This window comes from Alexandromys fortis, unplaced genomic scaffold (assembly GCF_014885135.2).
Source record: "Alexandromys fortis isolate MF-2015 unplaced genomic scaffold, M_Fortis_MF-2015_v1.1 scaffold_59, whole genome shotgun sequence".
In the NCBI taxonomy this organism is placed as follows: Eukaryota; Metazoa; Chordata; class Mammalia; order Rodentia; family Cricetidae; genus Alexandromys; species Alexandromys fortis.
In genome coordinates this window covers 2804878-2829694 of record NW_026067943.1, presented here as the reverse complement: position 1 = coordinate 2829694, position 24817 = coordinate 2804878, and the positions used below count along the sequence as shown (strand labels likewise).

At 37.4% G+C, this 24817-nt stretch overlaps 2 protein-coding genes across 12 annotated transcripts in view; one reads left to right on the top strand and one right to left on the bottom strand.

Moving 5' to 3' along the window:
• Setd5 (SET domain containing 5) overlaps positions 1 to 24817 on the bottom strand; it is a 76923-nt gene that overhangs the window by 41729 nt on the left and 10377 nt on the right. The window contains exons 1-7 of one of the 11 annotated variants that reach the window (XM_050148541.1): positions 6325 to 6489; positions 5301 to 5525; positions 1321 to 1426; positions 1091 to 1226; positions 787 to 995; positions 642 to 682; positions 390 to 448 (exon numbers count right to left, since the gene is read on the bottom strand). In XM_050148541.1, the coding sequence (XP_050004498.1) occupies positions 390 to 444 (55 nt within the window). In that variant the 5' untranslated portion in view covers positions 445 to 448; positions 642 to 682; positions 787 to 995; ... (2 more) ...; positions 5301 to 5525; positions 6325 to 6489. Of the gene's footprint in view, positions 1 to 389; positions 449 to 641; positions 683 to 786; positions 996 to 1090; positions 1227 to 1320; positions 1427 to 1698; positions 1892 to 5300; positions 5526 to 6324; positions 6512 to 15926; positions 15945 to 15968; positions 16047 to 24817 lie in introns of those variants that run through there. The other 10 variants (XM_050148532.1, XM_050148540.1, XM_050148543.1 and 7 more) reach the window with 10 other exon arrangements.
• Srgap3 (SLIT-ROBO Rho GTPase activating protein 3) overlaps positions 12042 to 24817 on the top strand; it is a 427924-nt gene continuing 415148 nt past the window's right edge. The window contains exon 1 of the mRNA XM_050148545.1: positions 12042 to 15128. The gene's annotated coding sequence lies outside the window, so the exon portion shown is untranslated. The remainder of the gene's footprint in view (positions 15129 to 24817) is intronic.

Here is a 24817-nt window from a genome sequence, read left to right as displayed (position 1 = left end):
AGCACTTGGGAGGCAGAGGCAGGCAGATCCCCGTGAGTTTGAGGCCAGCCTAGTCTACATGAGCTAGTTCCAGGACAGGCTACAAAGCTACAGAGAAACCCTGTCTTGAAAAACCAATAATAATAATAATAATAATAATAATAATAATAATAATAATAATAATAATAACAACAACAACAATAACAACAACAACTTTAAAAAAAAGGAATTTATTTTTGGTGCCTACAAAGAATTATTAGAGTGTTACAGGTCTATTATTTCTAGATAGAGCTATACAGTGGCTTTGTGGGAATTTCTTTATGTGAAGATAGTTAGTTATAAACTATAAGAGAACATTTAAATCACAAACTATTTAGTCAAAATGTGGGTTTAACCCACCTTCTGCTCACCTGATATGTTGTCCTGCTTCCGCCGATGAAGTCTAATAACCTTCCCCCTGCTCATTCCCCTAAAGAGGGAAAATAAACTTAAAGTAGTCCTTCCAGCAACATGCAGCACATCACATCATACACGGGAGAAGTGTCTCTGCATAAACTACCCCCTCCCTCCCACCTACCAAATGTTTCCAGGACATTAAATTTCATATCAAATTCAATAGCTTTAACATCAATCTCTCATTCCTTGTTGTCAGCAATTCTCACCTAGTGCAGAGAATTCGAGCCAAGGAGCACTAAGGAATCATCTACATTAACAAACACAAGAAAGAATACTTTGAGCTTTTCCCTACTGATAAGAAACCCTAATCCCAGCAACCCAGGTTTGAACTTAAATGGAACAGGATCTTACCTGCACTTGTCACAGTTGAGAAGGAAGCCATCCTGAGAAAGACCACAAGGACACCAGGTAGGAACAGTCTCTCCTTCAGAGTTCGGGCTGTCTCCACAGCGTTCCTCTACGGGCGACGGCAGGCCATTCAGGTCAGAACGAGGGATGATCGTCTGGACAGGGGGAGAAGCAGGAGGTGTCGGAGGAGGAGGGGCTCCGTAATTATGATCCTGAAAATAAGATTTTTTAAATCAACAGTGTCCAAACACTGGCCCCTCTCTCCCCTAAAGTATGGTACATATGGAAAGAAAGAAGAAAGTAGTACCCTTGTTTTTTGGCTTCAACCAGGAAAGTGATAAAACAAAATGCCAAGGTCAACTGGGACATAAAAACAAGAACAATGATGCAGGGCTAGACGTCCGCTGGAGGCAGGGAAGTGCAAAAGGGGCAACTTCGTCATGCTGCATATAAACATTTCAAGAAAGTCACAATGTATAAGAATGGATTACACTCCAGGAAGATCACTGCTCTGGAGAGAAACAAGTGCATACTCACAGCATAAGGCAGTCCTCGACACCCATGCCTCTGAGTGGTCCCATAATTATGAGTGGAATACACGCTCTTCTCATTAACTGCTGGACTAGCCTCCACAGATTCAGGGCTGCACAAAGGCGAAAAGCAACGCATGATAGCATAACACCTACTCTTCCCTTAAATTAACAGTTTATCTCCCATCCTAACCCCTTCTCTTTCCACAACCACCAGCCACTAGAATAAGAAAGAACTTAGTGAAAGTCTGTTTAACATAACTCAGCCTATAAATAACAGTGTTATTGAATGTGGATTTGTGTGTAACATGAAGCCAGTTCAGGCAGATGTCTCAAGGCAGGCACCTGGGATACAAGGTGTCCCTAATGACAAACACAAACGTACCAGCAGAGCGGGGAGTTTCCCCTAGAGAAGCCACTCTGGGCTGGTTTAGACTCAGAACTATTCTTCTTAATTGGATCTCTTAATACTTCCATGAAACCTCACATGACATTTGCAGTGAGTGAGATGATGAAAGTGCCTTCTGCACTGCCCCAGGGACCAGGCCCTCTTCCATTCACTACCAAGACAGGATACCCTGAAGAAAGTACAGGCAAAAACAATGGCATCTTATATTTATCACACCTCGATCTTGATGAACCCCCAAGAAATTCACATATTAGAATTTCTCATCCACCAAGGACATGCAAGCATATTCAAGGACACAATTGTTTAACAGCTGCATGATAGTAACAAAACTTCAAAATAGTCAAAACTGAACTTGTTAGATTTGTTTCATGCGAAATAGTAACGGTAGCTACCATTATGAACCACCTGTTATTTGGGTCTACCATTTATTACTTCATTTAATATCCGTGATTATTAAATATGGTAAGCAACACTTCCTTTTTACAGAGGGAAGTGAAGCTGAGGTGGTGAGATCACATTTTCCCCCCAAATTCATATGCTGACAGAGTCAGGATTTGAAATAAAGATATCTGACTCCAAAGCCTCTTTCTTTCTCATTATGCCTTCCTTGAAAGCAAGGGCAGCATTTTATCTGCAAACTATAAGCAAGGACAGCATTCTATCTGTAAACTGTATTTGAAGCCTTTACTAACCAGGCTCATTGAGAAGCTGGGGTTAGTTTTGCTTTCTGATACATCCTGGGCGAGTAGAAAATAAACTGCCCAGGCATTTTTTTTACAGTGATTAAATTTAACATAAGCTATTCTTGATAATAAAAAGGCATCCATAGCAAAGGAAAAAATAGGTTTTAGTGAAGGATAAAATAGGTTTTTGTTTGTTTACTTCAACTTTACTTGGCTAGGTTTTATGGACTTTTGAAGAAAAATTAAGGAATGTAATTGTATAACTTGGCAGAAGTGAAAATGGATTATATCTAATGTATTTCAATTAGAACAAAAATTTACCCATTAGCAACTCCAAGGCTCAGTGTTAATGCAACTCCAGAGATCTAAGAGTTTTAGGGAATCAAATAATTCAGTTTACTTCAAATAACCACTTGTCTGCTTTAAGATATACAAAATACACAACACTGAGCAGGAGTAAAGCGTGCAATTCAATGTAGCACATTAACTGTTAAGTGAGGGATAAAGTAAGATTCTGAGATATGTATCAAACTCACCTAGTTTTATGCTCCACAACTGTGAGAAGGGATCTTATTATTAACAGCAAAGGTCATTTCTAGGTGAGGAACTTAAGACATAGGAAAGTATTCTCTGTTAGTGAGGTGCATGCACTTTAGTAACTGACAGGGTCTTCAAAATGGGAACTGGCAGTGGGGGTGGCTGGGAGGAAAATATATCAAGAATGCAGGTCAGTATTCTTGAGAAAAGGATGATCTGAACATGGGTCACTGAGACAACTGGCTGAGTATTAGGAAACAGGTAGAGTTTCCTAAATGAAACCAAAGGCAGACAAGCATTAATAAAATGAAGGTAGAATTTAGTTTCTATGATGGACAGTTAAAAGAAAGTAATGGATTTACATATTGTTATTGACTATGCATGTTACTAGATAAGTAATCCAAAGGTTTGTACATATTTTTAGGTAGGAGATTTTATACCATTAAACACATGGGGTGAAATAAGAATTTATTAGAAATGAATTCTTTGTGGGACTGAAACAAATAAAAGTTGCATGAAATAAAAGATGGCCATGGAGATGGAGCTATGTTGGTTATATCTTACCCATCTCCAAACTGGGTAAATATGTACATATGCACTTCATGTGCAAGTCTAGGGAATAAAAATAAAACGTATATTGTGGAGGTTAACAGGCCATCCTACTGCTCAGTAGTATGTAGTCAAGCACAGCATTTAAAATATTGCCATGCATGTCTAATCTAACATTTAAACATATATTCAATGAGGAAACTTTATAAAGTCTATACCAGTTAGGGATTAAATAATTACACATTGATATACAGTGATTTTTATGTATATTTTAAAATACAGATTAAAAATTTACATTATCAAGACCTGGGAATATAGCTCAGTGGTAGTAGAGTGCTTATTTAGCCTGTTTGAGGACCTGGGTTCAAGCCTCAGGATGGCAAAAAACACTATACACACACACACATATAAAGGAGTATTAGGATTGCATGTCTTTTATTAGACAACTACTTTATGCAAACAATTATTTCTTTTTTTCTGTGACTAAATAAAATGTTGTAACTGTTGGGCATACAGAGAAACTGGGCTCACAACAGATACAGTCTATCAATTACGTTCAGTGAACAACATGCAAGCTTGCCACTATAATGCCACTTAGAAAATAACTGAAATTCAAAGATGCAAAGACCTTTTTTTGTTGTTATAGTTAGACATTTTCCTATAAGAGTGTGTGTGTGTGTGTGTGTGTGCGTGTTGTAGAATGTAAACTGCTAGAATCAGAGTTAATAATCTCATGAGGCAAGGTATAAGAGATATGTTGCCTTTAATACCAGGTTTAATCTTAACAGTGCTTAGAACAATGTTAGGCATGATGAAGGACAAATATCATTAATAATTAATAGACTAGCACATAAGCTAAACATCTGACATTAATGCCCTTTGTAAAATTGCTCAACAAGAAATGTGAAATTGGTTGTGATCATAGATAGTATCAGAACTTTGGAGACACAGGAAGTCCTAGGACCTGGCACTACAGTCATAGTACAGGCCAGACTGCGTTCATTCTTGCATTACTCCTGGATTCCCCAGTACATGCGTGCAGCTACTGTTATACTTTGAAAGAAATATTAGTTCTAAGAATAATTGCTTTGGGTCTTTTCCTCACCTACCAATTTCAAACTTACTTGTTTAACCTTTTTATTTCTCATAAATATTAATGAGATCTACTTATACATCATTTGCTAATATTGTAGTAAGTTATTATTTGACTTTATAAAGACCCACAACCACTATACAACTGAGTTGGCTATCCAATAACAAAGGAAGACGTTTAAGTACTTTTTTTTACTTAAACTTTTTTTTACTTAAGTACTTTGTTTTAGGAAAGAGTTATATAATTGGAAGTCTCAGCTAATGGCATATAACTAAATCTTGGCATGCAAAAAGCAAAAAACAAACAACAAACAAACCACCCCACAAAACCAAACCAAACAAAAAAAATAACAATAAAACAAAAACCTCTGCAATAAAGACAACCAGCCTTTCCTATGCCCCGCCCCCCATTGTTATAAGGGAAGAAGCTTAAAAATAGTCTTTCAATTTCAGACTACCCCAGAACACTATATATTACTTCCTAGGGTAGTTTCATGTCTTCCTCTTTAAGGAACCCAATAAACAGTCAACAGTAGGCAGCTTTATGAAGAAATACACATGCTCTTTAATAATATCCTCAGATTTAAGGAAAACACTATGAACAAGGGACGCCATTCAACCCCAAATTCTGGAACAGTTGCTTTGCTTTGCTGAAGGGGGAAAGAATTCCCAGGGACTGAAAATGGCAAGAGAAACGGGAATTAGAGCAACACCCACCTCACTCAAGAAGTGGTTGTGGGATCAAGAGTCTGAACTGGACCTGAACATATTCAAAACACCAGGATTTTTCCAGCCCAGACCCTAATCCCTGGTACTGCCTGGAATAGACTTGGCTTCTGGGGGTGTGCTGCCCCCTAGGCCCCTTGGGTCTCTTTCGCTGGACTTTCACATCCTGGTGTAGTGCCACTTCGTCTTGAAAGGTAGGGGGCTTCCACTTCCTTTCTGTAAGCAAGGAAGATTGGGTACAAGGGAGGTAAAAGGACAAGAGGGGGAATCTGTGAGCGGGGGCAATCTTGGATAACTTAAAAGAGAAGGGAAACAAAGGCTAAAAAATTTTAAACTGAATAATATATAAAATTGTATAATGAAGGCCTACCTCCATTGTCATTTGGCATTTAAATTCTTCAAGAACTGAGTCTATTTTAGGGATTGGGCTTTTCGACAAATTCTGAATTCCTAATGCTGCTCTTAGCTGAAAAACAAGTTTGGTACCACTGACTTTGAAGGTCCTCTTTCTAGGCAACGAATATTGTAAAAACAGATGATACAGCTCTTCATGTCTTCTACCCCAGAGTGAGCTGGTCAAGCAGTTTACCCCACTTTCAGTCCCTTTACTTTAGAATAATGTCAAGTACATAGGAAGAGGCCTTCAAAGAAAATCAGTTGGAAAGAAAACCTCCTATCTCTCTTATCAGAATCATTAACTCTTTAGAAGGAGGTGGTACACCTACTTCATTTCAATCTTCCCACCCATAAAACAAAGAAAAAATGTAACCACTGCTTTGCAACTTTGATTATATTTATTATTCACCCAGAAATCCCTCCTTTAAAGGTCCTTTCCTCCCCCTTCTAATTCCTTTGTCCCTCCAGCTTGGGGGTGGGGGAAGGGCAAGCCTATTGTTTTCTGAAGTAGGATAGGTTTTAATTAAAAAAATATTACATATAACTTATGAACTGCCCAGAAGAAATCCGTCCTCACACAAACTTGAAACAATCCTATTATCTAGGAAGTAGCACTTACTCTGATCCAGCAGCCATATCTGAGTAGGATGTATCTGGTGTGGTGACTCCCAGAGGGATTGCAATGCTCATGACGTCCAAGACAGCAGTGGGTAGAAATCACGGGGTCCAATTAATGGAGACGGACCACTCAGAGAGTGGGGGTGAGCTGCAGAGCCTGAGCCAACATGTTACGGACATGAGGAATCCTGCCACAGAAAAGAAAAATAACCACTGATCAGAGAGTTCTTTAAATTTATCTTAAACGCTATAGGATATTTTCCCACCGTTTGAATGAATTTTTTGGTGTGTTTATGCACAGTGTATGCACATGGAAACAACAGGGTTCTGGATGTCTTCTATGGCTCTCAAATCTTATGCAGTATTTTGGCTGGCCAACAAGCTTGGCTGTCTCTGTTCCCACCAACATTGGTCAGAGGTTTATGAAACCACGTCCTCCTGTCTTTTACATGGATGCTGGCTGGAGATTTGAACTCAGTTGCACAAGTGCTATTTATCCACTGAATCACCTCTCTAGTCCTTTGAATAAGGTTTTGAAGAATAAATCTAGTTTACTTTGTACTCTAATTTAGTAATGATCTACAAATTTCTGTCTTAATTATTTTCTGTTCAGTCAAAGCAAAAACAATGGCCTACCAGGCTCACTGACAACAATCACATGTGATTAATTGTCCAGCAGACAGAGTTTTCCAATAGTCTAGGATATACCAAACAAGCCTTAAGATTCAGGGTGGTTATCAGAAATACCCTAGCTTTATTCCTTTATAGTTCCATTTAAACTTTTCCCTAGATAATCAATAAAAGTAGCTTTATCAACACTCAAGATATTTCTTCTAAAGTAAACCTGACAAGAGATCAATTAGTTGTTTATATTTGATCAGATAGCCATTTCTATGCATGGACTTATTTTTTAAAAATGGTTATGAAAAATGAAAAAGAAAAAAAAAGAAAAAATATGTTTATGTTACGGGTGTTTTGTGTGCCATGTCTGTACACTACATGCATGCAGTGACAACACAGGCCAGAAGAGGGCACTGGATCCACTCAGGCTGGAATTTCAAGACAGTTGGGAGTTGCTATGTGGGTGCTAGGTATTGAGCCCAGGGTACTCTAAAGGAACAACCAATGTTTTTAATTGCTGAGCCATCTCTCTGGTCCCTCTCTGACTTAAATAGTCTTAACTAGACTTGGAGCAAGATGTAATTATCCAAAAAAAAGTCTTTGTGCAGCAATATACACCGATAGATATGAATAAAAACAAACCACAGGGGAAAGCTAAACGTGTGGGAGCAGAGAATATACAGAAATCTGTACTTCCTGTTCAATTTTACTATGACTTAAAAGTGTACTTTTTCTCTGTCTGAAACGTAATAAAAACTCTAAACATTTCATGACAAAGACAAGAGATATTTTTGCATTAAAAAAGGCAACGAACATACTCTGATTTGGTAGCCATAAATTGGTATTATTTAAGAAGAAAAAAATCATTAAATAGTAAATAGGAAAAAACAAACAATTTAAGAAATTTGGAGATAAAAATAGAATCTGTATGATTCACATGAGCAGTATCATAGTAGTATAAAAAGAGCCACTAAAGCATGAAACAAGATGCATTTTAATGACAGAAGTCAATACTGTCAAAGACCTAGGTTAAAAAGGGTCTTATGCTAAGACAGGAAGAAGTCAAATAATTATCAGGCAGGCAGGGGTGGCACATACCCTTAATCCCAGCACTTGGGAAGCCAGCCTGGTCTACAGAATGAGTTCTACAACAGTCAGGGCTACAGAGACCCTGTCTCAAAAACCAAAAAAGAAAGAAGTCAAATAATTATTAATACTATTAAAAATAGCTAAATAAAATGAAAAGTATAAGATACTAATTGAATTGATTCAGGAATTAATGAAGATTTTAAAACAGTTACTCATTTGAGACGTGTGAATTTCATTTTTATAAATGACACACATTAATGTGGCTAAGAGAACTAATTCTGAGTGAATCAGTCCCAGATTTAAGATTGGCTAAAGGTTATTACTTTTGCACTGTTAGTTCATAAAGCTACCACAGCTATAAACTACAGTATTTTTCTGTAGGACCTGGCCGTCTCAAATAGGGCATGGCAAAATACTCCTTCTCTTCCAACTCTGGGTGACACTGTTAGACTGAAATTGAAATACAAACCAAGTCAACTTTCTTATCAACTTATCATAATTCATGATAGATGTGACTACTCCACTTGCTGTCTTTGGACTAACTTGCAAATAAATAAATTAATGCTCCCCCTCCCCCAGTAGTCAAACAAGTATTCTCAAACACCAAAGCCATTGGGAAAATGACAAAATCTTCAAATGACAAAACAAAGAGACAACCTACAAATAAGCTCAAAGGGCATACTGAAGGATACTCCCTCTACTTTTAGTACTGTTAGACAAGTTGCATTAAGCCTAGAAGTGGCTTGATCAGATAACCAGAATGATCATAACCTGACTAGTCAAAGGAATCCAAATCTGAAAAGGCCTTTAAAAAAAAAAATTACTTGATCCTTTGTTAGTCACCACCAGCATACATTCATAAAAATAAATATCCATCCAACCACACATCTGCAGACACACATACATACCTAGGTTGATAGCTAATTATTTCCCCTCTGACAGTTTAACTTGAAAAAAGATATACTACAAGGCAAAAATGGCAAAGTTACTTCAGGTAGTGCCTCTTTTCAAGATTGAATAAATTTGGCCAGGCATGGTGGCGCACATCTTTAATTCTAGCTCTTAGGAAGCAGAGACAAACAGATCTCTGTGAGTTCAAGGCCAGCCTGGCCTACAAAGCGAGTTCCAGGACAGCCAGGGCTATACAAAGAAATCCTGTCTCAAAAAACCAAAAAGAAAAAAAAGAGAATAAATAATTCTATATCACCTAATGAAATCCTAATATAATTGCTGAGTGTGGTGACACACCTGTAATCCTAGCATTCAATAGGCAGAAGGATCAAGAGGGGCCAGCCTGGACTACCTAGTGAGACCTTGTTTCAAAGGTAGTGGTGAGATCTTGTACCAACTATCTGGACAGCTGATACACATCTGTAAGAAACATTTCTTGTCATAAATTCTTTTCCCTCTTGTCTAGCTTTATATAACTATACTACTATACTACTGTTTACTGTTCTGGTGAAGGCAATTGTAATAGGCCAGCTTGACCATATTGTTCTAAATCATGTTTCCACAACAATGAAGTTTTGTTTTTAAATCTATTTATTTATGTTTATGGCTGTTTCATCTGTACGTACACCTGCACACCAAAAGAAGGCATCAGATCCCATAGGACTACAGTTATGAACAGTTGCTGGGTGCTGAGATTTGAACTCAGGACTTCTGAAAGAGCAGCCAAAGTGCTTAACTGCTGGGCCATCTCCTCAAACCCCACACGAAGAGGTTTCTTAATTCAAATTCTAATACAAAAATTGTCTTTATTATAAATAGTCACTTCCCTGAAAAATGGTGTTAAATGCAACAACCTAAATGTTAATTGAAGAACTTTTACTAGATCATCTATATACAATCTTTTTTATTAAAAAAAATTATTTATTTATTAGGTATACAGTGGTCTGCTTGCACGCATGCCTTCAAGCCAGAAGAGGGCACCAGATGGTTGTGAGCCACCCCATGGTTGCTGGGAATTGAACTTAGGACCTTTGGGAGAGCAAGCAGTGCTCTTAGTGGCTGAGTCATCTCTCCAGCCCCTATAACACTTATCTTGTGTAAGAAATCAGATACTTACTCTGGTTTATTAAACTTATGCTTAGAGCAACTATTCATTTAACCTCATGTTTGGAGATGTGCCCTGGAAAGAGTATAAAAACTCTCTAGACAAAATAATTTCAAGATATCATTTACTCCATTACTCAAATTCTTTCCACCAAAACATAAACCATGGGCAGGGATTTTTACAAAATACATTTTTACCCACTGCTGTAGTTCTAATGGCCAAATGCTGTCTGACACAATCAAGAGGGATGAAGACAACATTTACTAAGAGAACTCATCATGGTAATCAAGTTCAGCATTTACTAAAATTTAAAATACAACAAATGAAAAAGGATTTGGGGAGTAACCTTTGATGTCCCCCACCCCCATTATCTGACAATAGCTCTTAAGACCTAGAAAAGGCTGAGACACAAATTAGTATACTTAGAAAAACTGATGGGCTCACTAAGTACAAAATGGAATCCTATAGATGAATGACAACTTTATTTTTGTTTGCTGTACTGCCTTGTTAATCACTTTTCTTTCCATTCAGCACCAAGCCTAACCCTTTACCTAGCATGCACCACTGTGTACGAAATAAACTACAGACAGGAAGGAACCGGCCTTGATGATGAGATACTGTATCAGGCTGCCTTTCTCTTCTCTTCAAAACTCTCCTGTTTCCCAAGGGATTCTCAAAGGTTTTTTTTCTCTTTCCTTGGGAGTTTTTCACCTACCAACCTCAAACTAAGTAACTTCCTTTTTTTGAAAGTCTCTGTAGCCCAAATTAGCCTTGAATAGGTATCCTGCTGGCTCAACCTCCCAAGTGCTATTACAAGCATATGCCACCACACCTGACAGACCACTTTTCATCAAATTTACTCTAGACAAGGGCTTAGCAAAAATAAATAAATAAATAAAACCTAAATTGTGACTCCTTTCTTCTCATTCCGTTCCAGACAATGAGAGCAGGGTGCGTGGGGGAATCAATTCTCAATTCTACCTGTGGTCAACTCCATCAATTTTCTACATTCTCAAAAAGAAAGGAAACCAAGTAACCTGGAAGATTTAGGGAAAAGAGGAGGAAGAAAGGGAAGAGGTAGGTGATCAGTAGTTCTTAAATTTCAGTATTTTCTCTACATAGTCAATAGTATTGGCCAGAATGAGCTCTCCATACCTATAATATTAATAGGTCATAAATACGTAAAGAGAGCTGTTCACGAGTCACCAATCAGAGGGCATGCACTTTACATTTATATTGTGGATTTCGAATTTTTAAAAAACTGAAAACTATTCCCCATAAAAATATTTTTAAAAGCATACTCAAAATTAAAAAGTGAAAGGTAAGGAGATGACAGTAAAAGGTATAAAGTAGGCCAAGACTTCAGCAAATAAGACAAAGGACAGAGGCCAAGTAAAAATGTAGTTTCACTCTCCCAATTAACCCAACATATCTACAGAATACTGGATCCACAAACAAACCTGGCTTGTCTTCCAATACTGAATAATCTTTTGAGAGTCACTATTTATATGTAGTTTCTAGAGTTTTAAGAAATTTCCTAAGAAATACATCAGACAGGTGAAGCGGAAGCAGCTGGGAGACAAGAGACCAATAAATAGCCAATCCAATGAAAGAACTGCAGAACAAGTCTGCTTTAGCCTTCCTGTGAAGAGGACTGGCAGGAAGAGGAGTGCCGCTTCAGAAAGAGAGCAGGCTTCAGACAGTCTTTGTACTGAGGCTGTGGACCTTGGCCACTCTCCCAGAGATGATGCAATCCTGATGAACAAGATCTGCTGCCAGACAAATGATTGTTAGCAGCCTTTGCAGACAGCAACTCAGCCAAGAAGCAATCTCTGATCAGCTCTCCATGAGCCACCAGAATGTCAAATTTCTTCAATTTCAGACTCTGATAAAATAAAGGGAATATCCCGCCCCACACACCCCAAGCCCTTTTCTTAGAATGTTCCTTTGTCTTCTCCCACTTTCTTTTAATTCATTTGGATTTACAGCGTCTACTATTCATAATTAAATTTAAAATGAAAAACACATTTTTACTTTGATAAACAAAATTCTTTTAACTTATTAACAACAGTATGTTTATTACTGTTATCTTCCTCAGTCTCCTAAGAAAAACCTGGAACATAATGACCTCATAAAGTGAAAATTGTTATGAAATCTAGTACCCAATTATGAAATACAAAAGTAAAAATAAACATTTAATTTAACCTAGAGCCAGGAGTATATTTTGTATTTCTGGAATTATATGGAACTCAGTACATCAAATAATGTCATCTAGTAGAGAAAATCTACTCTTGTTTAGGCCAACATAAAAGAAAGTTAATGTATTTACTATTTTATTCACAACACTCACTTTCCTAAGGGGCAGCATTATAGTATGACTTCAGATCTTACTAGTCAATGAGTATAATCTATTAACTGAGACTCCAACTTAAATATACACTCAATTTTAAAAAACTTCCCTAGAATTTCATCCAATTTATTTTCAGTTTCAGTCTCAGGTTTTTCATATATAACATTGTTTCTTATCTTGTTAAAGACCTTATGTTAGTGAACTCTGGCTAACTAGAAGCCACAAACCAAATTTCCTTTAAAAACCATAACCTGAAATCATTATGTTCATCCCCATATTTACATGATTACATAATTAAAATTAACATATATAGCACAGCTCTGAAAAATCTTCAGTAGGCTAATGAACAAATTTAACTCAGTCAATAAGAGAACAATTTTACAAAAGGAACTGGCTATGTAATTTGGTAGGGTACTTGTCTGGCACCACAAAGCCCTGGGTTCTATCCTGAGACTAGCACAAACTTGATGTGTTGTTACAAGGCTTCAGCTGCAGCACTTAGGAGGTACATCAGAAGTTCAAGGTTATTTTGGAGTAATAGAGAAATTTTGGGTCAACCTGGGATATTATAAGACCCCATTAAAAAAAAATTAACTCCAGAAAAGCTGCAACAAGGGTTAAAAAAATAGTTGGTAATTTTAAAATTTAACCTTTCAATCTGGGTATCTAAAATGCTGTACATGTAAGCTGAATTTTTTCTTAAATCAGCTTTTCTTATAACTACAAAATTTAAAAAAGGAATGGGGAAATTATATTGGGGGTGGGGTTTGAGACAGGGTTTCTCTGTGTAGCCTCAAACTTAAGAGATGCACCTGACTCGCTGCTTGTGAGTGTGGGATTAAAGGCATGTGCCACCACTACCTGACTTATATTAGGATTTTTAAATGATAACTTTTTATCCTCAGTAATTTTTATTTTTGTGTTTAATCTTATACTTTAAAAAAATCACAGAACAGTTCAAAATGTAGGTTTTACCTATACAATCAACTTTCTGCAGAATTCATAAACCATCTGAATTATATGTTTATCCATTTGTAGCCAAATCCCAAGTATTACGAGGGGAAAAAAAAAAACTAGGAATACCATAAATACTACTTTTTACCTTGGGAGAAAAAGATGCTATGAAAAAGGATTACATAAGGAGTCAGAAAATTTGTGATGTAGCCCACAATTTAGTTAGATGACTTCAGAAACATTGTATTACACAGGATGAATTCTACAAGGTCTCAAAATAAAATACTCATTTTCTTTCTTCCTGCTTCGAATTTCTGTGAATCCTGGCATACTCCCAACTGGCTTGGCAATTTATATAATGTCTCAAGTCAGTCCAACAAAATGAAAACTGTCCTGCTGACTCTAAGAAGCACATGGCCAAGAATTTGCAGCAGGATGTTTACGCAGCTCTACATACAGAGTTAGGTAAGAATCTATGAAGAAAGAGAATTATCACTAGTAACCTGAATGTGGCTAAAAATAGCTTTCACTTTTCCCAAATTGTATGTATTTCAATCCTGCTATGCAAAAAAAGTGGAAAACCTGACAACGAAGTAAACAATCCCACAATAAAACACAAAAACACAAACGAACACAAACCAAAAAGTACAGGCTGGGCAGGGTTGTAAAAAAAATCTTTAATCTCAGTCCTAGGAAGGAGATTTCCAGGTCAACCTCGTCTCAAAACAAAACCTACCCAACAAACTAAACAGCAAAAGGGAGAGAAGGGATAAGCATTATGTAAACTTCTAAGAATATTCAGAGATCTGGTGAGAATTTCATCTAACTTAGACAGTATTAAGTTGTGTTTAACTCTGAAGATAGTGAATATAGGCAAAAGATTCAGGAGTTGGGGGAAAAAGAAACAGGATGGCATAAAAAATAAGAGACTGAGATAGATGACTTAGTAATTCAAGCAAGATAAAATGTGCTTTTCTCATAATTCTTTACCTATAACACTACTCAGTTTACCCCTTCATCTCTTTAACTAAATTTACATTCTCTCCAGGGGATTCTGGAGCTGGTATAAGTTAATGGCTGTAAAGCTTTGCTCACTACAAAAGTAATTTAAAACCAAATAAAAAGACATTCCTACTTATAATGGCTATCTATGACAGAGGCTGAGCAGTATAGAGCAGTAGAAGAGGAAGGGAAAGAAGTAGGGTAAGACCATACACTATGACAACAGAGTAAGTAGTATCGTCTTAAATTAGTAAGACTCTTTAAGAACTTTCTGTCCTAACAGTCAAGAATATTCTCTTCTTGCTCTCTATCACGGCTCAAGATCAAGGTGAGAAGAGGAACCCATGCAGAAACTTCACATCCATAAGCTCAATATCTGTGTTGGGGAGAGTAGTGAGAGACTGACCCTAGCAGACACAGTGATGGAGCAGCTCACAGACCAGACACCTAGACTCTCCAAAGCTAGATACACCATCAGGACCTGGGCATAAGAAAGGATTTGCTGTTCACTTCATAGTTCCATCGAGTCAACAAAAAGAAATCCTGGAAAAAGGTCTGAAGTGATGGAGGAAGGACATTGGTTAATTATAATAAAGAAACTGCCTTGGCCCATTTTATTGGTCAGAACATAGGTGGGTGGAGTAAACAGAAGAGAATGCTGGGAGAAAGAAGCTGAGTCAGGAGTCGCCATGATTCTCCCACTCCAGACAGACGCAGGTTAAGATCCTCCCTGGTAAGCCAGCTCGTGGGCTACACAGAATATTAGAAATGGGTTAGAACAATATGTAAGAGCTAGCCAATAAGAGGCTGGAACTAGCCCGGCCAGGCAGTGTTTAAAAAAATACAGCTTCCGTGTAATTATTTCCGGGCATAACCTAGCCATGCGGGTGGCCGGGTGCCGGGGACGCAGCCTCGCTGCTCCTATTTCAACACTGAAGGTGTACGAGTATGAGTTAAGGAAAGACAACCACTCAGATGATGAAACAATACTGGGATTCAAGAGCACATTGACCTGGGCATCAAATATGACTTGAACATTGGGATCTATGGCCTGGACGTCTAAATGGTACTGAGTATGTCAGGTTTCAGAATCACAGAACTGACAGCATCGGGGCTAAAAAGAATCAGCAGATAGGAAACCATGTGCTGGTTCCAGAAGACGTATGATTGGATCGTCCTGCCTGGCAAATAAATTTTATTCAAAAGGTCAATAAAATTTTCTCAGAGAAAAGAAAAGTGGGAGAAGAAAATGCAAGGATTCTAATAATCAAATGGGGACCTTATCCTCAAGGAATTTAGATTGAATTCTATACTCAAGACTTGGCAGGGTGAGGTACATGCCTTTAAGCAGTCAGTATGTAAAAGCAGGCAAAGAGCTCTCATGAGTTCAAGACCAGTCTGGTCTACATAGTGCAGTTCCAAGTCAGTCAAAGGCTGCATTAGTGAGACTCCCATCTCAAAAACCAAACCAAACCAACCAACCGACCAGTCAACCAATCAAAAAAACAAGACTTCTGAGGTTCTGTCCTACCGTGTTCTTACAACCAGATGATACTTAAGAACTCTTTCATACCAGCAATGTACAGGAGAATCTCACTCATATATACTTGCTTTCTTCTTAACAAATTCAGACCATTCTGATTGTCAAGCCCTGAAATATAGACAAGTTTATCTTTTCTAGAGATGGAGTTATTTACACATATTAGAGTGCATTACTAACTCGATAATGCAATGATTTATACAAATTCTTCTACTTTACAAAAATACAATTTTAGGACTTAAATTTTATAATTTTTTTTGCGTGAGTACATATTCATATGTGTAATTATGCGTTTGCAGGTCAGAGGATGACTGATATCTGAAGTTATCATCCTTGCTTAAGAGAGGGTCTCCTGTTCACTGCTATGGATATAATGGTAGCTGGCCTGCATACTTCTAGGGATTTTCCTGTCTCTGACTCTCTATGGCTGAGATCTTGCATGGGTTATAAGGAACCCACTCAAACCCTGCCTCATGTTTATAAGGCAAGTACTTTTAACCACTGAGACATCTTCCAGCCCTGATTATTTTATAGACAAAAACAGAATTACAAAAAGATTAACTTATGGGACTGGGGGTGTACCTGAGTGATAGAGTGATTCCCTAGAATTCAACAAGCCCTGGGTTAGACGATTAACAACGAAAGAGGAGAATTTTACTGTAGCAAATATTCTAGTTGATATTAATAATAAAAACCTGGAGTCAGATATGGGAGTGGGGGAAGCTGAGAGATCAAAGAAGCAGTGCAGTGAACCAGTAGAGAGATCTTTTACCTAGACTGAATCCTCAGACTACATCTGAGTTCTTGTCTCCTCCGGCCTTAAATGCCTTTCTGCCCAGCCTTGAACTCACAGAAATCCATCTGTCTCCCGAGTGCTGGGATTAAAGGTGTGTGCCACCACTGCCTGGCCTCTATGGCTAGCTAGTGGCTTAGCACTGCACTCTAATCATTAAGCAAGCTTTATTTGTTAATTACAAACAAAGTACCACTATATTTTGCTAACAAGAAAGTCACATAGCGGTAGAGTTCAAAAGAAAATTGAGATTTTAATGTGAAACCTTTATTTATTAAAGCAAATAATCTCTAACTACTTTGGATAGCAGCATCTAAATAAAAATGTGTTTATTAATGAATACTACATTAAACAAGCCCAGAATAAAACTTCCAGGTCTTTGGGATGAACTTATGTATAGTTCCTTTGGGTTTTGTATTATGTATATTTTCCACTTTTCCCTTTATTCATCATTAATTTCAACAACAAAAAATAACTACTATGAACATAAAAGTTATTTGAAGATGGAACTTCCTACATAGTCTTAGGTACTCTGTAGGCTGATCTCAAACTCTTGCCTCTACCTCCTGGATGCTAGGATTATAGGAATTTGCCAAGACACCAGAGTTTTATGTGGTGCTTGGGATCAAATTTAGGGTTTTGTCCATGGTAGGCAAGCACTTTTACCAGCTGAACCACATCTTCAGCCCTAAAGATGGTCCTTCCTTTCTTTTTTTTTCAGACAGGGTCTCACTTTGTAGCTCTGGCTGTCCTGGAACTCCTCAAACTCAGAGATCTTGCCTTTCTGCCTCCCAAATACTGGATTTATGGTGTTGCGGCATCACTTCACCTAGTCCCTGAAGATGCTTCTTTACTCTTTAGGCTTACCTATGTAACAAGTATTGCATCTCACAAATATATATATATATATATATAAAAATAATACCAACTAAACCCAAAAACTTGTATGTTTCTGTCTATAACTAAGTAAAATTCGGGAGGCAAAGCAACCCTTCCCACTGCTTAAAAGTCAAATCCACTACATTGTTTACCAAGGAGAGTTTCTTGTGTAAGTAGTTTATGATGCTTAGAGAAAACACAAAATTTTTTTCATAAGAATAAAGGTAAATATGGCAGGAAGAGTTCTTAAAATAGAGAATGAGCTTTACCATGCATGTTCTATGATTCCTGACAAAGGAGCTAAGAATGTAACACTAAAGAAATCTAATATTCTGATGTGTACAAGAGACTTCTTCACTTAAGTTGGCTGATTCTATCAGTAAAGATTCTTACAATTAACTTGTCATAAAGATGTTTGGAAAAATATACAAACATAATCTGAGTGTGATAGCACATGGCTATAATCCCAGAACATGAGGCAAAGGCAGGTGAATTGCTTTGAGTTTAAAGTTAGTCTACACAGCAAGTTTCAGGCTGGCTAGAGTCACATAGTGATACTCTATCTCAAAGAAACCCAACATTAGAAGAGCATAAAAAAAACCCAGAACCTCAGCCGGGCAGTGGTGGCGCATGCCTTTAATTCCCAGCACTCGGGAGACAGAGGCCAGCCTGGTCTAGAAGAGCTAGTTCCAGGACAGGGTTTCTCTACGGAGAAACCCTGTCTCAAAAAAATCAAAACAACAACAACAAAAGCCAGAACCTCTTAAAAAGAGAAAAACAGGCCCTCTTAAAATAGAAAATCAGTAGCCTGACTGGTTCTATAAGATGGTTTTTACAATTAACGAGACATATCTTTGTGTAAATATGTACTTTTTCAATGATACCAAAGCACATTTCTATTGAGTCATTATAATTCAAATGAATCCTCTGAAGGTAGATGCTCTCACTATTGCTCATTTTTGGTATTCTGCCATGCTGAACTGAACATTCATCCATGTTCTTACTCAGAACTTTCTTCACACATATGCACACAAGTCCTTAGGACAAACTGTTCTAATGGAACTACTAAGATGATATGAACATTTTTCATAGTCTTAATGAACCATCCTCCAGAAATTAAAGTCATTTTATATTCCTATAGACACTGGGGTTGATTAACATGGTAACACAGTTAAATGTTATTTAATCCTAGGATTATTTTAGAGCAAGCTTCAAAAGTAACAGTTGTGCACATCACATCTGAGTACAGATGTACCTTACACTTAATATAACTAGTGCTGATATATGAGAGGGGCCTACTTATCCTAACAAAGTTGTGGAGGGAATCAAGATCACTCTTCTACAAGGTTCAAATGAATAAGTTTATGTAAGCCAACTTCTAGAATGTTGAGTAATGTTCAGGTGTGAATTACACAAGTGGTTATTTAATGTTTCAGTGGATAAATTCTCTTAAACCACTGGAAACGTCATCACATAAAACAGGATACACTTGCCCAAATCAAGGAAAGAGATAAAAGGTCATGTGGTGTTCTATAAACTGTTTCTAGAAAGATAACTAATCACATCACATCATGGTGACCAGCTGTTCTTGTTTTTAAGTGAGTGGCTTCTGAGTACTAAGGGAGTTTTGAATGGTGACAGACTTCAGGCAAAGAAATTCATTTAGTCCTGTGAAAGAAAATGGCCGCCGAAGGGAGTGGCACTATTAGGAGGTAGCCTCGTTGGAGAAGTGTGTCACTGTGGGGGCAGGCTTTTAGGACTCCTTTGCTCAAATTTCCCTTGATGTGACTATTGGTTGACTTCCTGTTGCCTGCAAGATTTAAGACTTTCAGCTTCTGCAGCACCACGTCATCATGCTCTTATGATGGTAATGGATAGAACCTCTAAAACTCTTTCCTTACAAGAGTTGCAATGGTTATGGTGTCTTTTCACAGCAATAAAAACCCTAAGAGAACTCCCCAGTAGAAAAACAACTCGGTAACAATGACTGCGTGTCACAAAATAAAAATGTAGTAATTTGGACAATTTCCGTTTTAAATGCAAAGTCTATGTAACTTGGAAGTCTAGTTACCAGAAAACAGGTCGAAAGCTATACTATTACCCAATAAGCAAATAAATCTTAACTGTACTGATGACAATGAAACTATCCTTAGATACTTTGTAGTTTAAAAAAATAACAGTAATGGAAGATAATAGCTACCTGAAAAAATATGAATAAACATTGGGGTATTTTTTGCGGTAGCAAAAACTACCTTATATTAGCCACACCGTAAATTATTAACAAAAATGTAGTCTTTGGGATTAAAAGCATATTTATTTCCCTAAAAGACAATGAGAATAAGTGCGATTAGCTAGCTAGTGGTTTGGTCTGAGACCCAGGACCTTTGACAATTCCTATCATCCAAAGCATCAAATATATTTAAAGTCTACAAATATTTTTGCAGACCTTAATATAAAAAATGATTCCGAAGCTTCGATATGAATATTCATTTTTGATCTAGTTTCAGTAGGCATTTCACTGTATTTGGAACAAAATGTCTCAATACTTGAAAACCTTGCAGACCAGGCTGGTCTTGAACTCTGCCTGCCTCTGCCTCCTGAATACTGGAATTAAAGGCATGAGCCACCACTGCCCCGATGAACAAAATATTTTCAAATGAATGTTTTGCCACTACTTTGTAACCAATTTAAAAACTCAGACTTGATTTTATGTTGCTGAATTTGAATGTGATACGTGGCTAAAGATGACCTTGAACTCTTGGTCATCCTCCCATCATCACCTCCTCCCAAGTGTAACACCAACATAACAAAAGCTAAAAATTATTCTCTCCAAAACTATGAGAAACCCTGTCTCAAAAAACAAAACAAAAAAACAAAGAGCGACAGACAGAAGGGGTAGAGGGAGGGAGGAAGGGGGAGAGAGAGAGAGAGAGAGAGAGAGAGAGAGAGAGAGAGAGAGAGAGAGAGAGAATTCCATGTCCCAGGGTCAGTTAGTAAAGACACTTGCTGACAAGTATGATGATCTGAATTCAAACCTCTGAACTCACATAGTAGAAGAAGAGAACCAACCCCAGCAAGCTATCTTCTGACCTCCACATGGGGGAGTCCAACTAACACTCACAGAGCACATGAACACATTCACACAAAACAACAAAAAAATACACGTTCCCCATTCCAACAGATCTCTTATAAACCAACATTAGTAACTAAAAAGCAGACTCCAGTTTTCTGAGAGAGGTGGAAAAAGATCCTTGAAAGGACAAAAATTGGCCAGTGTGGTGATACATGTTTTTGCTCTCAAAACTCAAGAGGGCAGAGACAGGCTTGTGAGTTAAAGGCTGCTATGTCTACACAGAATTCCAGGGCAGGGAAGGATATATAGATTCTGTCTCAAAATACAAAAACTATTTCTACTGATTAGAAAAATACTCCAAAACTACACTATGAAAAACTAGCATACTTTCGCATCGGATCCTTTATTTTCTGTCCTTATATACCAATAGCAATTTATACCCAGGTTAATTCCTACTCGCCACTAAGAGTGACAAAATTAACATGACTCTTCTATAAATTTAGAATTTCTAATGTTCCAGATTGCTTTTCACATTATAAAATCCAGCTCTTAGAAGAAACAAAGACACTGGTTCTCCATTTGCTTTAGTTCAATATTCAAACAACTTTCACTATTTCCTGAATGTTAACTAATTTGTTTTCTACCAGCTTCCAAACATAATACATTTTTAGCTATTACTTGAGTACATACACTCACAAATTCCTGTTGACCCTACTTTAGTGAACTGCTCAAAGGAGACAATATTGGTCCTTACTTGGCTTTCAATCTACTGTATTCTAAATACACTTACAAAACAAAAAGGGCAAAGATAAAAGTTTTTAGGGGCCGCCACCATTCCTTATTCTCCTGAAACTCAAATTTAGAAAGTCTTTTATCATGTCCAGATATGTTACTAATTCTTTCCAAAAAATATTCTTTTAAAAGCTTACCAAGGGTAAATAGTCTTAACACAAATAAAACCAAGCAGCTTCCAATGTCTAGTAGCAAAGTTATTTTAATTCTCAAAACCAAAAACTGAATTCACAAATCGCTTCTTTGCTCAGACAATAACTGCTTCATAGGCAGGCTTCACAGTAGTTTTATTGCCTGTCCCCTTTCAGGCCAAAAAACTTGTTAAGTTTGGTATACACTGCTGTCTTAGAAACCAAATTCTAGTAGGGCACCTGCAGTTCTTAACTATTTTAAGGAGTGCTTACTGATATCCATAAGAATCTGATAAAGACCATAAAACTTTTCATCAGAAGTGTGAAGACCCAAAATATGATCTAAAGTGTCCAGAAACTCATAAGCTTTTGATCTATATGTCCTTTTCTGAACTAGCCTGGATTAAAGGAGGCTCAAAAGTGACTGGTAATGTATAGATATTTGGAAGAGGCCTTTGTCTCCCATTACCAAGGAAATAAGAATTTGCAATCACAAATATAAGGGATAATATTCAATAAAATCCCAATCATTTCCTCTCTATCCACATTCTATGATGCAAAAGCCCTTTGCAATTCAAACCAAGCCAAATGCAAATCTTGTTTCATTTGTGTCTTTGATCAGGCAGTACAAATGATTAATTCAATTAATGGCAGCCTTCATGTGCACACATTGTTTCAATATTTTGTTTCATTAAATGGAAGTACATATAAAAGGACCTGTGTGGCAGACTGAAGTGGGGTGTGTGTGTGTGTGTGTGTGAGAGAGAGAGAGAGAGAGAGAGAGAGAGAGAGAGAGAGAGAGAGAGAGAGAGAGAGGGAGGGAGGGAGGGAGGGAGGGAGGGACGGACGAGCAAGAGCCAGAACAAGCTCCAAAGCTACACAGAGAAACCCTGTCTCAAAAAACCAAAAAGAAAAGATCTTAGAATCAACAGATTTGAAATACTGTATTATTTAGCTGTGTGGTCATTCTAATTAAATCTGTTTGCAATCTACCTCAGTGCACGGCTCTGAGAATTAAGCACATTAAAGGACCCAAATTTTGGTATGAAGCTTTCCAATACTAGCAAGGAACAGGAATAGGGGCTTGGATGAAAACAAACAAGGAATTGAATTCCTTCTTCTAAGTCAACTGTTTCAAGTGGAGGCAAAGGAACTGATAGAGTTTTGTTCCATGTCACTAATGATGCTAATGGCCGGGCGATGGTGGCGCACGCCTTTAATCCCAGCACTCGGGAGGCAGAGGCAGGTGGATCTCTGTGAGTTCGAGACCAGCCTGGTCTACAGAGCTAGTTCCAGGACAGGCTCCAAAGCCAGGGAGAAACCCTGTCTCGAAAAACAAAAAAATAAACAAAAAACTAATTATGCTAATGCTTGAATAATAAGCAGGCATATTTAAATTTATCAGATCAATTTTCTTGGTTAAGTACTGAACATTTGGCAATGAAATACATTATCAAAACTTCAACCAACTCATAAAGTAAGATCGTGTATATTGAACATACTATTAACAATCAACAAATCTGCTTCCCCAATCTATTGGTCAAGCTTTCTAAACATTGTAGATGTCTTTATTTAAAAGTTTAAAATATCGTGACATATCTCAGCTTAGTCTACAGAGCAAGTTCCAAGGCAGCTAGAACTACATAAAGAGAAATCCTGTCTCAAAAACAAAGTCAGAAAGATATGACATATCTATATAGACCACAATATTCTTTTATTGAGTCACTCTATTTTGTTGCTGACTGGAAATATGATGGTCAGGAGATGAACCAGCTCAGAATACATAAAGTAAACAAAAGGGAGAAACCAAAACATCTGGTTGCGTTTGGGGTTTTGCTTGTTTTTATCTTGAGACAGGACCCTATTCTGTAGCCCAACTCTAAACAGCCTTCCTGTCTTACCCTACACCAACAAATATTCAGATTATAGATATATCTACTGGTTCTGTTAATTACTGCTGTAGTCTAATTGACCAAGTCCCACCATGGTCAACTCTATGAATATTTTTATTTCAAATTTAAAATTTTATGAGGTATATAGAGGTAATATAATCTAGTTATTTTTGTTTGAAGGAAGACTTTAGTTTGCCATTTTGTCCTTTCTTACAACTCCCTCTAAAATACTGTCATTTAATACAAATTTTAGTTTTCTTCAACTTTGACCTCAAAAAAAAGACTGAATTTATTAAATAACCTGTCATGTATATTTTTTTAATCTAAAAGTACTTTTAAAAAGCAAACATTCAATTTCTATGATTAAAGAATACAAGCACCTGAAACCTGTAAGCCCAGCTACTTAGGAGGTTGAAGTAGGAGCCCTTATTACCTGAGTTACACTGTTAGTTCAAAGTCATCCCAGGGGACTTACTGAGAGAGCTTATCTCAAGGGCTATTTTTTTTAATGTGTGTGTGTGTGTGTGTGTGTGTGTGCGCGCGCGCGCCTCCAAGCACTTAAGCTTCACTGACAGACAATCCCAACAGGGTAAAGAATGAACCTGACAACTGGCCAGCATAAATGGTACTCTATAACTACTTTGAAGACTCTAATTCCTAAGGTTCAGCTGTCCTTAAAGCATCATTTTCTATTAAATTTTTAAAAAATATTTATTATTGTGTGAGGGTGCAAACATAACAGTATAGGTGTGGAGGTCAGAGGACATCTTTTGGGATATGGTTCTTCTCTTCCTCCAACTTTAATTGAGTCCCATGGATTAAACTCTAGTTAGGTTTGCACAGCAAGAATTAATTACCTGCTAAGCCATCCAGTGATTACATTTCTGAAGTAAGCAAGCACTGGCATATTTATAAAACAAGAGACCTGCCTACTGTCTGGAGGAACATGAGTAGCTACACTTAGAGGCAGTCAGATTCACAAGCTCAAGGTCAGCCTGGGCTACAGAGACTTTTAACTCAAAGGAGGAAGGACAAGCAAGGCCCTGGGTTTGACTACAGCACTATAAACAAGTTAGAAGCTTCAAATTTCAGCCATGTACCAATTACTCCTTTGTTAACAACTAGTTAAATTCATTTAATCAAAAGAATAATGAAAATCAGATGCCATTTATAACATATCAACATAATCCTAAGTAAGGTTATTTCAGAGTTTAGAAAACTAATCAAATACTCCTAAAAGAAATACCAATTTTCAAATTAAAAGCTACTGTTTAACCGCTGAGCCATCTCTCCAGACCACCATGCCCAGCCCTAAACTGGCT